General features: G+C 41.9%; 1 protein-coding gene across 5 annotated transcripts; it reads left to right on the top strand.

Annotated features, from left to right (window-relative positions):
• On the top strand, positions 1-15,927 carry tnfrsf11a (tumor necrosis factor receptor superfamily, member 11a, NFKB activator). 5 transcript variants are annotated; one of them, XM_025054494.1, is made up of 12 exons: positions 1-2,601; positions 3,363-3,573; positions 4,153-4,229; positions 8,468-8,615; positions 8,770-8,895; positions 9,242-9,388; positions 9,490-9,580; positions 9,874-9,950; positions 10,093-10,200; positions 10,277-10,326; positions 10,404-11,352; positions 14,368-15,927. In XM_025054494.1, the coding sequence occupies exons 3-12, from the start codon at positions 4,155-4,157 to the stop codon at positions 14,649-14,651; spliced, it is 2,055 nt and encodes a 684-aa protein (XP_024910262.1). In that variant the 5' UTR covers positions 1-2,601; positions 3,363-3,573; positions 4,153-4,154; the 3' UTR covers positions 14,652-15,927. The 5 variants fall into 5 exon arrangements, with proteins under 5 accessions (XP_024910262.1, XP_024910259.1, XP_024910261.1 ...); XM_025054491.1 differs by having other exon boundaries at positions 4,107-4,229; XM_025054493.1 differs by having other exon boundaries at positions 3,363-3,577.
• Positions 15,928-15,967: the final 40 nt, after the last annotated feature.

Genomic DNA, 15,967 nt, shown 5'->3' with positions numbered 1-15,967 from the left:
CTCAAACCAAAGTCCACTTTATGGGACATTCCCTGCAGGTCAGCTCTTACTGGTACAGAAATAAAATCCTAGTGATTTCATTGTCTTTCAATATCTGCTTTACAGCCTCTCTAATCACTGCAGATATTTCACATGGCTTGAGTGAACAAAATATTTGCATATCCTAATTTAACAAAAGTTGCCAGTTGTAGTTAAACACACTGATTTTAAAAAACACGGATTTGATTTGATTTGATTTTTTTAAAAAAGGTCAAGCACAGCTGAAGAGCTGCACTCATTTATAGTTAAACATTGGGTTTATATATTTTTATATGAGTTTACAACCAGTAGTAAAGAGCAATATTTGCATATTTAGGCTAATATTCAACCATAGGTGCTGATAACTGGCCAGGTGGACAAATACTGGATACACACGGTACATGTGCTCTGTGGTTGTGGGAGTGTGTCTGTCTGTCTGTATGTTTATACGAGTGTGTGCGACACGAGGTTCCAGATATTGTGTTATTTGCTTTTTGACTCAATTGTGAGACATTCTGTTCTAAAGATGCAGTTACAGGCATAACTGCTTGGTTTCACATCCCAGTTACAGTCACTGCTGTAAAAGTTTAGCTCAACACTCAAACACAAGTCTGCCTGAATGTGTAATTCCAATAATTTTACTCAGAAATGACTCAATTCCCAATTTCCTGGATTCTTGACTCAGATCAGATGTTCAATGGAAGCTAGTTACTCCCCTGCACAGGGCGCTAAGAACACAGTAAGAATGGCACATTACCACATTATCTAAAAGCACCTGTAATTCTAGGGTGGGCGCCTGTTGATCTGTGTGGTTGTACAACTTTCAGAACCTTGTTGAGAAAAATAACTATTTGGGTCAAAAAGACAACTTTTTTTATTTGTAGTAAATATAAGTTGTAAGTTTAATAGGCTAGTTGTGCTAATTCCCATCATTTTCATTTTCAGTTTGTTGGGGGGGCTTCATTACTGCCACCTACTGCTTCTCTTTATTTTACCAGTTACCAGTTTTTACCAGCATTTTAACTTGCTGTCCAAACTTTTTTGCAGATGTCTGTGGTTTTTCTTGATGTTTAGAGTTACTATTAAAGACCTCAGAGAGGCCATTGGTTGTGTATAGCTACAATGTTTTTGTTTGGATATGTTTGGTGTCATGGCACTTTGTGTTAACACAGAACTTTTACATGTGTCATTTACTGTATGTGTCTGTTCCACAGCACTCGGTGCCCACACACTCCACCTTAACGACTTCGACTTGGGCTCACAACACCAGGGACTTTCTGAGTTGAACTCTTCTTTGTTGATGAGTTTGGACTTGAACACTGAGAAGTTAAGTCTAACACTAGCTGTGGAAATGTGTGTAGTGAGCCATACCTGTGCTGCTCAGTGTGTGTGTGTGTAAATGGCGTCGGCCGGCAGCTCTTACTCACATCGGTGACTTGTGTGAGTCACAGATCACATCTGTTTCCAAAGCAAGCAGGAGCTGTGCAGATCCTGTCTGAAAACCACAGGAACACGGCGGCCAAGCTTTAATATTTTTCTCATATTCCCCTCCGTCCTCTGTTTATCTGAAAGTCATTGCTGCCTTTTTCTGCCCTGTGTACGTTTTGTCGCAGCATCTTTTAAATTCATGTTACCAAAATAGACTTTGGCGGCTTTCTGCTGTGGAGCCAGTAATGAATGTGTTGCATTAATGTGAACCATTCAGTGGCTTATGGCGAGCATCTGTGTATGTAGTTATGTGTGTGTGTGTGTGTCTGCTGTTTTGAAAAGCTCCATTCCCTGAGCTTTGGCTTGTCATAAATGATGCTTAGCAACACAAGCCACAAAACTGACAGAACTCCACAGTCTGAGCGCTGACGGTCAGTCAGTTGATGCTGGTGAAGCAGTGTGTGTGTGTGTCTGTGTGTGTGTGTGTGTGTGTGTGTGTGTGTCTGCCTGCAGAGCATCTGCATCTTAATCCCCCACACACAGGCTACAATATGACCTCTGTGTTTGAAATAGACCTTTATGTGGACTTCTCCGCTGTAACGTTCTGATTATGTTCCACAGTAATGACTTCATCTGGCTGTTAATTGCTACTGTGTAGGCTGAAGGGGCCCCTTCCACTGAACAGCATGTTTTTAAAAACAGGAAAAGGGCAGAGTTGATGAAAAACATCTTACTTAGACTTAAACTCTAATTAGCTTTTCTACTTTCTTTTTCGTTTACTTTGGTTGCCTAGTGTCCCTCAGCTGTAGACAGCTGTACACGTTCACATGAGATAACCGGGTTTCCTCACGCCCTATTATCAGAAAAGACAGAAATTAAATTTGTATTTTTGAAAAAAAAAAGTAGGGTAAATGTGACGACACAAAGCACAACGTGAGTCTGAGTGCTGAGAAATACATTTTTATTTCAAAAGTTGTCGAACTACGTAGCAAATAAGATTTATCTTAATTAACTTTTTTTTACATTGGTTCTCAAACATTTACTTTTCCTGTCTTGCAGTACAGACGAGTTGATCTACCAAACCGTTCATGGTCGTCAGTGATTTTCTTCTCCTTTATTGGCCAGTCACATTCATGAGGATCTGAAAATCTTCAGGTACATTTGTCAAATACATGCAGTTTTTGCTTCTGTCCTTGTGTGAATTTCATTTCTCCTCCCTCTGAATTTTCTTAACCGAATCAATGGTGACAAGTCTGGTTCTTCACTCTCTGCCCTGAAAACATAGTTTCTAAACTGACAGAAAAATCTCTGGGGTCATTGTGCAAAACGTGGTGGGCTACAGCGTGTTCCTGCATGTCAGGAGCCTTTGACTGATGCTCGTTTACTACTCAGTCTCATTACCCAAACCTGTCACTGGAAAACTTGCAGAATGAGGAACCTTGGCGTAGACGTATGACCTTTGTCTTACTTTGCCTCTATTCAAACATCTCAAGATCTTTGTTATAGGCAACAATTTCTGAATTAGTGAATATTATTTTTTGTGTATTTGTATTTTAGTTTTTGCCAGTAAAACAAGTGTATTCATTTCCCCCCTACATTTCCTACATTACTCATCCTTCTATTTTTATCATCCTTTTTCTCCATTTATTTAATTGCAACATCGAATAAAGAGCTTGCCTCACTTTTTTTTCTTCCCTAATTCACCTTTCCTCTTTGGTGCCAACCCACATCCATCCATCCATCAATCCATCCATCCACCCAGGGCTGCAACATGTAATTCAATATTTGCATAACTGTCACCTTGAAAAGAACATTTTTCTTCCTACTTTTAAATCTCATGCCTGTTACCTTGAAGAGTTGGGCTGTGTCCAATGTGCAATGCAAATTCTGAGAGACACCTTTTTTTCTACCTGCAGAGAAAAGCTGTGCTTTTGTTATGGTTGCCGTCATTTGGTGTGCTGAGATCTCAGTGCTCCAGGAACTGTTCTGAGACCAGCCCACTGGGGTCCAGGATGAGTGACCAGTGATGAAGGAGGAAGTGAAAAGTGACCACATGCTTTGGTTGCACTGGTGACTTCAAATCTCAGTTTGTCTGTGGTGTGAAGTCATCTTTGTGAATGCAGAAGTGTACGTAAGTCTCTGAAGTTTATTTTCAAAGGAGATCAACGCCTTAGTCACATTGGGCTAAATGGATTAATATAAACTGAGATTTATTTGCAACATGGCCATAAAAATGGACAGGTTCAAACATGCACAGGGTGAAACAAATCACAATTTGAACGAGTGAATATGTCTGTTCTCTAACCCTTTCTTTATTAAATAAGTCAGAGCAAATATCCAACATAATCAAACACACTGAGACTTTTTTTGACTTTTCCACGTGAAGAATGACAAGGTGGTGGGAGGAGCCCTCACCCTCCTTCCTGAGCTCTCTCAACTTTTACAAGCCGTTGCATGTATCCTTCCCTCACTACGCGTGAGTAAAGGAGGGAAGAGCAGTGGAGGCGAGGTGGGAACGAGCTCACCGGGAATGAGGGCGCAAGAGTGTCCAATGAGACGCAGTGGAGGCTCTGCCACATCACTTGCGCACAGGGAAAAGTGATTAACTGAGAGGGTTTTTTAAAGGAAGATTAAGATTTCTTCTTTTTTATTTTTTATAGATTACAGTTTTTTCCTCAGACGGAGTTGGTTTGTGTTGTCCCGCAGAGATGAGACTGATCTTTTCAGCCAGTTGGATATTCCGCGGCTGGATAACGTGTGCGTTCTTCAGCTTTTACGCACAGGTAAAACACACACTTTTGCAAACTAAAATATAAAAAAAGAACAGGTAGTGTCTGTGTTACAAAAACTCCCCTAAAATCGTGTTTTTAGAATGCATAAGACTGATATTTATATTGTACTTCTGCCTGTTTCTATGAGCGTCTTGACCTGGAGATTTTTTCTCGTCTGTAGCGCAATGGGGGGCGGGGGGGGGGCAATGGAAGTAGATGATGGTTACATTTTTATGCAGGGACACTGACTGGAAACAGTTGTGTTTGGGTAGGGTCCACCTCCCCAGCACTGACCGCAAAAACGCTGCTGGCAATAGGACGCTCCTCTCCCTGAACCAAACACTCTCTCCCGGTCCCCAGCGGGACTGGCGCTGGCCAAATGGCTCATCAAGAGCCGCTGTTAGCCCGGCACCAGAGGAGGTGTGTTTGTTAATGTGGAGCAGAGAGCACAAACGGTATCCAGAGAGGTAGCCACCGGTATGAGAACAGCAGAGATGTTCTTGCATCAAATTTCGCTGTGCAGCTTTTTTGGCACTGTGAAGCGTCTGGATCTGGATCTGGATCTGGATCTGCACTCAGTGCTCTGCTGCTCCGAGGCTTTGTTGACAAGACCTGAGATCGAAAAGACCAAAGTGCACAATGTCTCAGCTGATGCAGTGTCACTGGAGCATTATAAGTAGGAGAGAAGAGTGAGTGGCCAAGAACAAATTGTCATCCATGTTGTTGTTTAGCCCAAGAGGCTAACTCTGTCCAGGTGGAGGAGTTTATGAGATGTGGTTGAAGTGGTGGGACTGCTGGGCACCAGACATCTATCACTGCCTGTCTCTCTGTTACCACTTTAACTGTGTGTCTGGAATAGAATCCCTAGTTCCTCTGTGTGTGTGTGTGTGTGTGTGTAAAAATGGATGATTTTCACAGACATGAAAATGTGTTACAGGGGAAATGACTCTGAGTGTTCTGCAGAAATACTGAAGGAAAGAAATCGATCTTCTTTGCAAGTGACACTGCAAACACTTTGGCCTCCGTTTGTTCTCACCAAGCTCTCTGCCCATTACTGACTCATTGTGTCCGTGTCGAATTCCATTTCATTTTATGTGATTTGTTCTCACAAATCCATTCCATGACCAGGGTGGGATTGTTTCAAGATGTTTGCATGCTTTTTTTCATTTTTTTTATTTGTAAGTATCTGATAATACCTGATGTCATTCCTGCCACCGTTCATCTGTGCAGCGGTGACATCATCACTGTTTTTCCTTATGTGTGCAGTTCCTTTCTGCCCTCTGCCCATTGACCATCACAGTTGTTATGTCTACCCTGGCCTGCAGAAACAAACTGGATTTATCTCCTCAGGCACTCAAGTGATTCACAAGTCTGCAGCTCTGCTGTAAATACCCTGTTAGCCCTGTTTGTTTAGAAAAGGAAAAGTACTTACTGGGATATTTGCACATCTTTTACCACTGTTACTGCTGAGGAACTTTGATTCATTGAAAAACTTCTGAAATTGAGTTTCTTCCTTCAAAAGTCAAATGTGCAGGACTTGGGTTTAGCCTTGGTAAACATGCATTCCTGTTCTAAGGGTTAAAAACGCTTGTGCAACTCTGTTGTTCCTTAGTAACTGAATCCAGTAATTCAGTTAAAATTACAAATTCAGCTTTAAACTCTCTCTGCAAGTTAATAGAAGAACTTTCAATGTGTTCTCTTTTATGACATAAACCACACGTGGGAAAACAGAGGAGCAACATTCTAGACTTGAGAATTTTGCAATGCAAAAAAACTTTGGTCCTCCCATCCCACTTCTTCTTCTTCTTCTTCTTGGTCTCAAGAAAAAAGGGGGAAAAAATCCTGAGTACTTTACCATTACTTTTAATTAGGGCCAATTCTTGGTTCTTTATATTATTTAGCAATCACTCTCACTTCAACCAGTACTCATTGTGTTTACGGGATATGAACAGTAAACAAACCAAATGATAGTATTTCCATCGTGAATATTGCAGTTCGACGATCTCAGGTGCAGCATTGTAATGACGCATGCTGTAGAAAAATGTAAAACGTTTATAGTCTGCAACTTTCTAAAAGGGTTTAAAGTACATATATTTGAGCAGGTGGAACTTCAAAGGCGGGTATTTTATGACTTCTCGAGACTCAAACCACAGGTGTACACAAAGTTTCAAGTGTTGTGCAATGTGCTTTTACAGCACCTTATCATGAATCACTGAAACCCCGAGAGGCCTTAAAGCCACGCTGTGCTTCTTTAGGCCCGGTGCCAGTGGCTGCTCTGACCGTTATGCAAATTTTCTTGTACCCTAACAGAAGGAATGCGCTCTCTGATAGGATCGGCAAAGTGGAAAAGGATTACTGGAGATTTCTGAATACAGCTGGAGCAGTGGAACACCCATTATTCCTAGTGACTATATATATATTTTTTAAATTTCCCTTTTTTCCTTTTTAGAGTTTTATACCTACACACACACACACACTTGAACATAACTGTATGCATGCAACCAATGGAGTGTGACTCCTGAGGTCGGATGTTCTATCTTTATCTATATGATAACCCATAATCATATAGGGTGGACCTGCTCTCTTCCTTTTACATATACTGTATATTTAGCATCTCAAAATATACAGCCTCAAATAAGTGACAGCCGTTGTTTAGATGTGGCCGACCAAGAACACTGTTCCCAGCATTCCTCAGGGCTGCTTGTGTGACCTGACCACTGCTGTCCATCCTGTCTACCGTTCATGACGCTGCTTTCCGTCACAGTGTTAATACAGACGCATTAACATTAGCATGGAAACACGTTCTTACCTCTGTCACTTCTCTGCGCTGCAGCACATGGTCCTCATTAGCGCTGCGGTCCGTGCTAAGAGCACCATGCGTCATTATCCCTCTGCTGAGGTTCTAAAACAAAGACTCGCTGATGTGCTGCAGGGTAATTGGTGGTAATTAAACGCCTGCCAAACGTTTGTGTCAGACGCCGCAGACTTTTCAAACGTGGAGGTGTGAAAAGCAGGCAACGAAAAAAAAACAGCGGAGATAACCGTTTTTTTTTTTTAAAGCAAAGGTTTTTCTTTAAAATGGCTACATGTGATTACATTGTTGAAGAAGCTAAACCATACATGCAATAGTGCACCATGGGAAATAATAAAAGGCCAAGGACAGTGGGTATAATAATAAGCAGGCACTTTCGAGTGCATTTCTGTTAAAACGCTGCTGCAGTTTCAACTTTCTCAACTGCACAGACTGCTGGACGATCCACTGGCTTCAGCAGCATCGGTGTATAATTTCATGGGAAAAATAAACTCGAGGAAGTGCTGAATTCAAAAAAAGAAAGAGGGTCAGGTCTGAGGTCGGAGCACACAGCACAGTCTGGCCTATAGGTTGTGTTTTTCTACATTTATATAGATACTGTGGCTTTGGCATGGTTTCTGTCATAACAGCCAAATTCTCTAATTCAGCAGTGTGGTGAGGCTGGCTGCTGGGTGGGTGCGCTGTGAGTGTGTGAGACTGCTTGTTTTTCACCTTTGTGGGATTTCTTTTTTACTAGAGCTCCCAGATGTTTGACTGCAACAGGGTCTGGTTCTACGCGTTAATGACTTAAAACTTTTGGCATTGACTGTAGATTACAGAACCATTTACGCAACAACAGATAAAAAAAAAAGGTTTTGAGGCCTGTCCTGTGATTTAGTGACTCATCCATGAGATAGGTAGCTACATTTATAATTGGTTAGCTACGTTTTAAACATTGATTAAGGGTAGAAAAAAAACATCTGTAGTCGGACATTTAGTAATTCCACTACAATTAGAGTTGATTGCACTTAAACCCACTTGGTTGTCTCTGTTCAGCCGGGTATCGTACAGCTTTGGTTTGTTGGTTTGGAGGCTGAGCAGCACTGTGGTCAGGTGCTTCTGACATTGTGGAAAGAATTCCTGGACATGTCTTGGAAAAGTTCTAACCATGCTCTTCCTCTCATTACTCACTGCCATCTCAAAATATCTCATTTGAGTGGAGTAACGAAGGAGACAGACACAGTTATTGTGAAGCAGGGGATACATCACGGCTCAATGGTGGAAAAAATTGTTTTTTTTGATCCTGCAGCTCATCGTTCAAAATAACAGGCTCTGACACTTTTGTCTCCTGTTCTACAATCAACTGTTTTTTTTAATCCCACACAATCATATTATGAGCTACACTTATACTACACAATAAATCACAAAAAACCCAAGATATTGTGGTAATGTATTTCAGAATGTGATTGCAAAGATTGGCTCCCGTTCCCCACGGGATCCTCAAAGGATAAGTGGAACAGATGAGAGATTGATGGAGTCCAAACCCAGCCAGTGTGATGAAAGCCATTACCTAAAAGACTCCAGATGCTGCAGAAAGTGTGGGCCAGGTAATACAGGCACCAAAACACCCAACATAACCTCCTAATATCCGCAGTAAAACAGACAAGCAGCACCGCTGAGCTCTTGTGGTCACAGTCATCCGTCTTCTCACTCCCATCCTCTCTCTCTTTCTTTCTGCCTTTTTTTTTCCTTCTCTGACAGGATTCCGTGTACACGCTCACTGCACTGATGCCCACCAGACAAAGTGCATTAAGTGTAATCGTGGTGAATACCAGCCCAGCTGGACTGAGGAGGAACGCTGTCTCCAGCAGAAGTTCTGCGATAAGGGTCAGTTCTTTCATGTGGATCAGAAAGACATGGAATTTAGTTCTAAACACATTTGGTATTTTGGTTTGTGATTTTGGTAAAAACATGAAAACCAGATTTTTTTATATATATATATTCCTTTAGGCCATACTCTGAAATTTCCTTGTTCTAACACAGTGATTTCCAACCATTATGACACATTAGTGTGCTGTGACTATAAAAACAAAAAAATAAGACCTTCATACTTGATGAAATGACTTTTGTGTCTTCATTTCCTGCGAGTATATCAGGGTTGTGTTCAACTAAACAGGCACAGGTTTCACACTGAATACATGGCTCAAAAACACTGTTCTAATGTGACCTGTAGGTAAGGGTTTCATGGAGCGACCTGAGGACCCTGTGGCGGAGGTGCCCTGCCGTTGCCGCCCTCAACTGCAGTGCCATCCGATCAACTGTGAGTTCTGTGAGTTGATACCCACCTGCAGTGCAGGATATGGACTTGACCTGGATCCTGGTGAGTCAAAGCTGGAGGAAAGTGTCACTCAGACGTACACTTAGATGTGATGTAATAACTAGTGCTGATTTGTACTGTACTGTATGTTCTGTTGATTCTAGAGTCTACCAATGGAAGAAAGGTCTGTGTAGCTTGTAAGAAAGGGTTCTTCTCTGCTGAGAACGACAGGGAACAATGCAAGTCATGGACTAAGTAAGTGCGGACACACACATACGCACACACGCACATACACAGACCCATAAAAACACACCACTTGCCAAACGCTGTCTCCCCTCGACGGCTGGCCGGATCTGCATTGACAGTGATGATAAACAGTGGGATAAAATGCTGTTTATTTTTTCATATTTTCCTCTCTTTGTTCATAACAGATCTCAGCAAACACATTTAGTATTTAGTTAAAAAAGCAACCAAAACACACATCCTTATTTAGGTTTTCCTTCTTACTCTCTGTTTCTGTGATTTCATCCTGGGTTTCTTTTTTCCAGTTGTAATGCTGAGGGCAGAACTGAGACACTTCCAGGCAGTGCACAGGCCGACGCTGTGTGTGGCCCACCCATAACTGGTAGGATGTACAGCATAAACCATGCACCATTCAATGCATATTTATAAAAGTCAAAGTCAAGTGTATTACTTGTGTTTTTTTATACATGTATCCTGAGTGGCAGTAAATAAAGATATGAGAACTGAGTTCCACTTCTTTGCAGGTGCAGCTTCGTCCTGGGTCATTGTTTCAGTTCTGTCAGTCATCACTATTCTCTGTCTGCTCATACTTCTCCTTTTCTGCTACAAGGACAAACTGAAATTACTCTCTGGTAAGTTACAGCCTGTGACGTACTCTGTTCTTCATTGTGTTTGTGACCATGAGCTGATTTTAATCTGTTTGTCCAGTAAATCTGCGGTCCTGTGTTCAGAATCTAAAGAGGACCAGGATTCAGCAGGTAGACTCCTCTCACGTTTACCGTCGTCATCAGGTCATTCAGACGTTATTGTTTCACTCTTTACTCTCTTCTTACAGGAGACCTTGGCCCCTCTTTACCCCAGTGGAGGTCCTAAGTATGCACCATGTGAGACGACCAAGTTGATTTGTCAAACGCCTCAGAGTCCAGCAGATGAACCCTCGTGCACATTCTCCGCCTCAGCTCCAGACGTCAAAGTCTCGCTGCCATTCACGGAAGGAATGATGGAGATAGAAGCTACCACCAAGAAGACAGCAATGGAGAATCAGAGTGAGGGATCTGGAGAGCCAGAGGAGGTGTCAGAGGAGGAAGGGGAGGTTGTGAGTGTGTCCCCTCTTTTGACAGGTTCCTGTGTGTGCGTCATTCCTATCCGTGAGCCACTGGAAGTAGGGGAAAACGAGGACTGCAGTCAGGCTGTCAGCCCTGGAATAACAGTCACCTGTTCCTGTAAAGGGCTGGACGGAGAGAGAGAAGGAGAGAAGTGTGCTAAAGAAGAGAGGGTGGAGAGTGTGATGGTGGTTAGTGAAGCAGAGATCGGCGATGGGACTAAGGAAAAGATGGTTTTGTGTAAGAGCGAAACAGGCGCTGCATCTCTTGTCTCTCTCTCAGCTCCTCTCCTCCACTCCTCTTCTGTCGTCCCTCCGTCCAGTCCACTTCCTGAACTCTGCCCTCCTTTGGCCCAGGCTCTGATGACACGAGAGCTCAAACCTTACATGACTGACAGGTCACTGGTAAAACAGGAGGAATTGTACAGACTGACAAGCGTGGAATCTAGTTCATCAGAGAACAGTACGACCCCTGCCATGACCTCCATCAGTCCCTTGATGACCTCCACATCTGTAGGGAATCTGTACCTGGAGAAGACTCCTGAGGCCTCTGGTCCAGAGCGAGGTCAGGGAATTTTCTGTGAGGACGGTGGAAGAAGCAAGCTCTCATCTGGAGAGTCAGAACCGGAGTGTTCACCTGAGAGCCTTCACACTCAACTGGCTGAACCAACTCTTACCTCAGGTATGAGACTTCACTACACTTACTTATTACACTGCACACACACACACACACACACATATGATGTCATCAGGACTTGAGCTTGTCCTCTCGGGTTCTCTACAGGTTTATCTTGAGAGAACGGTTTTCTGTCCTCAACACAAGAAAGTCAACATTTGATATAGCCTGTGTCACACCTGTATTCCATCATGCTCAATTAGCTTGTGTTACCCCTTAATAGTGGCGTTGTCGCCACATACTGTTATGGAGACTTTGCCAATTTTTTTCCTCAATATTTTTTTTACCATTGATCCACTGAAAATTCCTCCACGACACATTTCTGGAATTAATTTGAGAATCTATGCTTTTATGAATAATGTGTTATTAGAAACACTTTGAGCCCTGAGTTGTGTCTGCCAGGTCGACTCTTGTGTTCTTTGTTTGTCTAGGCAGTCAGTGTTGAACTGCCACAGGCTAGTACCCATACATGATTTTGATACACTGCATCACACTGTTCTCTCTCCACAAAGTAGGAGGGTTGAGCTCCCAAGAATAACAGACTGAAATTCATGTTGGTTTCAATGGAAAGTTTTACTGTTGCATGGTTGGACTTGTATTGTTCTCACAAAGACCTTTATGCGCCGCCAAAGTGAAAAGTCTGTGGTAAACATATTTATGCAGAGAGCCTCGGCCAGTGGAGTGGTTACTGTTCCTTGCAAAAGCAGTATTAGTGATCAGACAGTGGTTCGCTCAGACCTGGGTATCATTATATGAGTTATTGTCGGAAACACAATTAATGGCAAAGATTTGGTTCTTTAACATTAATGATTTTTTTTAGGAATATTTTTCACTGGACCTGCTTTTGTAGATTGGAGCTCAGAGTTCTGGAGGACCACACAGTCTGAAGCAACAACAATGTGTGCTTGATGAGCTCGAACCACCAGAACCACACTCACTCTAACATGCAATGTTGTGTGTGTGTGTGTGTGTGTGTGTGTGTGTGAGTGAGTGAGTGAGCATCAACGCACATCAATGTGACCTGTGCCTTTCACGAAGCTCCTGTTTACCCAGAGTTCCACTGGGTTGCGCAAAATGACCACAGCTTTAATTAAAGCAACATGTTTGCAGCTTGAGTAATACATCTACAACCCTGCCCTCTCTGCAGACGTACATATACACACAATCAAACACACACACGCAGGATCTTGTGAGAGCTATTTTTGACAACTGCGTACTTTAATGACACGTTGGGAAGACCGTTTCCCATCATGCAGTAATTTTACTTGATTGAGTCGACTTCCCGCTCATTTTATGTAATGAACAAGAGGTCAGAGTCTTTTACCTGTCTGTCTGAGGTCTCAGAGAACATGAAATCTATCCAGTCTACTCCAACTGCTACTTCAAAGATACCGACGGAGGATATGTTGGGTTTTTTTCTCTTCTTTTACCACATTTTTTTCTTTTACCACATTTAGGTGCATTCTGTTATTACTTTTCCAAGTTGGTTTCCTTAATCACGTCCTATAATTACCAACAGGAAGTTTGTTCATTCTGTGTTTCTTCTCTCTAAATATCCTCCTCTTGTATAAACTGCTAAGCTAGCTGCTATGAACAAACATGTCTTTGGATACTGATTTTTAATGGTGACTGGAAAAGTTGACCCCTACCCACATAGGCACAGATAAAAAAAATCTAAAATTATTCAATTTGATTTTCTGCGACCCACCCATTCTGAGCCCTTCATGCGAACCCCAGAACCTTTGATAGTAAATGGAGTTGTCACAGCAATAATCTCATCTGTTGACCATTTAGCAACATGACCAAAGCTGTGATGGAATATTTTTCATTTTGCTTAAGGGCTCATTAGCAGTGCTAATGATCCACATCCATCGTGCAAGTTGTGGAATCATAAGGGCTCATTAGCAGTGCTAATGATCTAAACTAGATCTGAAACTAGCAGCTAACCAGGTGAAATAACTGTGGATTTTAATGGAAAGCTGTGCCCCACCGAGTTCTCAATGAGATGATACAGACAGCGGAATGTGGTAGAGTTCCCATTTACCCCTGTCAGAACTGTTGAGGGTCCAAAAAAAATCAGCTTGGTATTAAGAGAGGATAAACAGAAGAAGCCATGCAGATTCCAGGGAGCTTTGTTTTCCAAGTTGTGGTGAAGTGTCATAGCTCGGAGCTGGACCTCTCAGACGGATCTTCTGGGAAAGGCAGTCAGACGGGGGGAGTGAAGAGACACACTCTCTGTGTCTGTGTGTTTGTCTGCTCTTTGCTGAATGTGTGTGTGCGCTGAAAGATTCCTTTCTTGAATTTATTGTGATTATTTGTGTGAGTGTATGTGTGTGTACTCACGCTGCATGTGAAGGGGTGAAACATGAGCTGTGAGTCACGGAGGGTCGACTGGAAATTCAGACAGACGGCTGGATAAAATAGGAACCAGAAGCTTAATGTGTTGAAGGCTGGCTTACAAACAAAGACGCAGAGTTTATTTTATAAATTCACCTGGTTTACTCAAATTCATAACCGAAGGCTGGTTTAGTTAGTAGACAGTGGGAAATTTGTGCAAATTTGTTTATGCAAATGATGTTAAGGCAACACAAGTCAAATCCAGAACCACAAAACTGGATGCAGTTAAGGTTGCAAGAAGTTGAACAAAGTTCAACTCTCAAGTAAAAGGTTATGTTTGAAGAGGTCTTCGGTTTCTCACACTCCTGGATTTTGGATACTCCGAAACAGATTTGGTGAAAAAAGGATATGATGTAGCATATCTCTAGGACGGTGCGGTCACGGTGGTCATCACGCCTACTGTTCATTTGTCATCTGAGGTTGGCCAAGAGGGAGAGGAATTTAAAGACATCGTCTTACGCAAATGCACCACATATGTGAATAGTTCCTAGAGCAGAGGGAAGTGAAGATGTTGATTCATTTCTCTAAAAACTTAAAGTCATAGATGAAGAACAAGAAGAGCAACAAATGACATTTTCCACTCCCAAATATTTCCGTTTTTCATCTTTTTTTTTTTCTCTTCAGGTCAGGTGTCGGGGAACCACAACGCCACCTTCATCTCCAGTGGTCAGGTGATGAACTTCAGCGGCGATGTCATCGTTGTGTATGTCAGCCAGTCGTCCTTGGGCAGTGATGAGGCGGGGAAGGAGGATGCCTTCGGGAGCCCTGTCCAGGAAGAGGCCAGTGAGGCAACAACAGCCTTCCAGGGCAGCCTGAGGTCACAAGGGGATTCCACCTCCCACACCGCAGTGTCGAACGAGACTCTGCCAGTTCAAGAGGTGATGGAGGAGCAGGCACTGGGGAAGTGAAGGGTTTTGTTTGTCTGTGATCCGCTCAGATACAATGATCTCTGATCATTACTGTCACCTACAGCCAATCAATAATGAGAAAAAATCTCCCTATCAATCAGCTTTAAAAAACTCAGAATACAGTCAATTTGTCTGTTGAACTCCAACATGAAGGTAAGTGTCTGTGGCCACACATTGTCAATTTTCAAAATATAATCTTCAATAACTTTCCCACCTCAGACGTTAGCCAGTAAAAGCCGCCTCAGGCATCTCTTACATGCCATTTTCTGTTTTCCAGTGGAAAGCTTTAGGCTCTTTTAGATGGAAACTCCCTTCCATCCAGACAGTGGTGGGAAATTTTGCTAGGAATTGGATGTGGGACTAGAGTTGAAACTGTAAGAACATCCTGTTTTTATGGTTGTATGAAAATTACAGATGTGCCTTAATAATAATAATAAAAAAAGTTAATGTTCTATGTTCCATTAGCCACACTTTTAATATTGAATAACTAAGATTGATATCTGTGGAGTCACCAGTGAACATTTAACCTTAGGCAGTATCAGCACTTTGCCTCACAAGAAAATAACCACACTAGGGAGATGATTGACTGTTGTGAAAGGTAATACTATAAGAAAAAGGAAAAAAAAAAATCCAGTGCTTCCATTTCAACACATCATTCAACATCATTTCAACATTCCAAGGAGTGATATTTTTTTGCAGGACAATCAAAAGCTATTTTAGAGTAAATGGTACAGAAAAACCCAAATTCATGGTGTGATGTATGTTTATGTTTATTTTGTTTTTTTAATTTTTTTTTTTTTTCGAATTTCCTCCTATTGCATCTCAGGTGCAGTTTGTGTCTAAGAAAAATGCTGTGCATTTGATAAGCTATTTTATTACTGATTTCTTTTGTTTTGTTATGTTTGAAATGTGCAAGACTTAATGAAGAAAAAGGAAAGAAATCCGGCTGCCTAATTTTCTTTTTTTCTTTTTTCTTTTTTACAAAAGTGAATTTAGATAGTAGGATTCGTATGGGATTTGCAGTAGCTTTGTACATATTTCTAGGGAAAACCATGGTGATGTAATGAGAACCGACATTCTCTCTGTATTGATTTGATTTATGGATGTGCTCAGTAAAAACGCCTGGTGAAACGTGCCCCTTCTCGGAAACGGCACCATTGGATTAGAAGCTCGTATGTATGAACCCTTATTATGATTATTTAAATATCAATCATACATGTTGCAATGAATGACTGAAAGATTATTTTTGATTGAATAAAATATGTTTTGCATCTAATCCTTTCTGGGAAGGCTGCCATTCAGCCTCCTGTGGTTTC

This window comes from Cynoglossus semilaevis, chromosome 3 (genome assembly GCF_000523025.1).
Source record: "Cynoglossus semilaevis isolate Cse_v1.0 chromosome 3, Cse_v1.0, whole genome shotgun sequence".
Taxonomy (NCBI): domain Eukaryota; kingdom Metazoa; phylum Chordata; class Actinopteri; order Pleuronectiformes; family Cynoglossidae; genus Cynoglossus; species Cynoglossus semilaevis.
Note: the sequence above shows the minus strand (reverse complement) of the source record. Positions and strands in the feature narration are given on the sequence as shown.

Bases quoted from the DNA above. Each gene is read 5' to 3' on its own strand.
- tnfrsf11a (XM_025054494.1), top strand. From the start codon at position 4,155: ATGAGACTGATCTTTTCAGCCAGTTGGATATTCCGCGGCTGGATAACG. The intron at 9,581-9,873 runs GTAAGTGCGGAC...TCTTTTTTCCAG, and splicing joins CAATGCAAGTCATGGACTAA to TTGTAATGCTGAGGGCAGAA. The intron at 9,951-10,092 runs GTAGGATGTACA...ACTTCTTTGCAG, and splicing joins GTGTGGCCCACCCATAACTG to GTGCAGCTTCGTCCTGGGTC.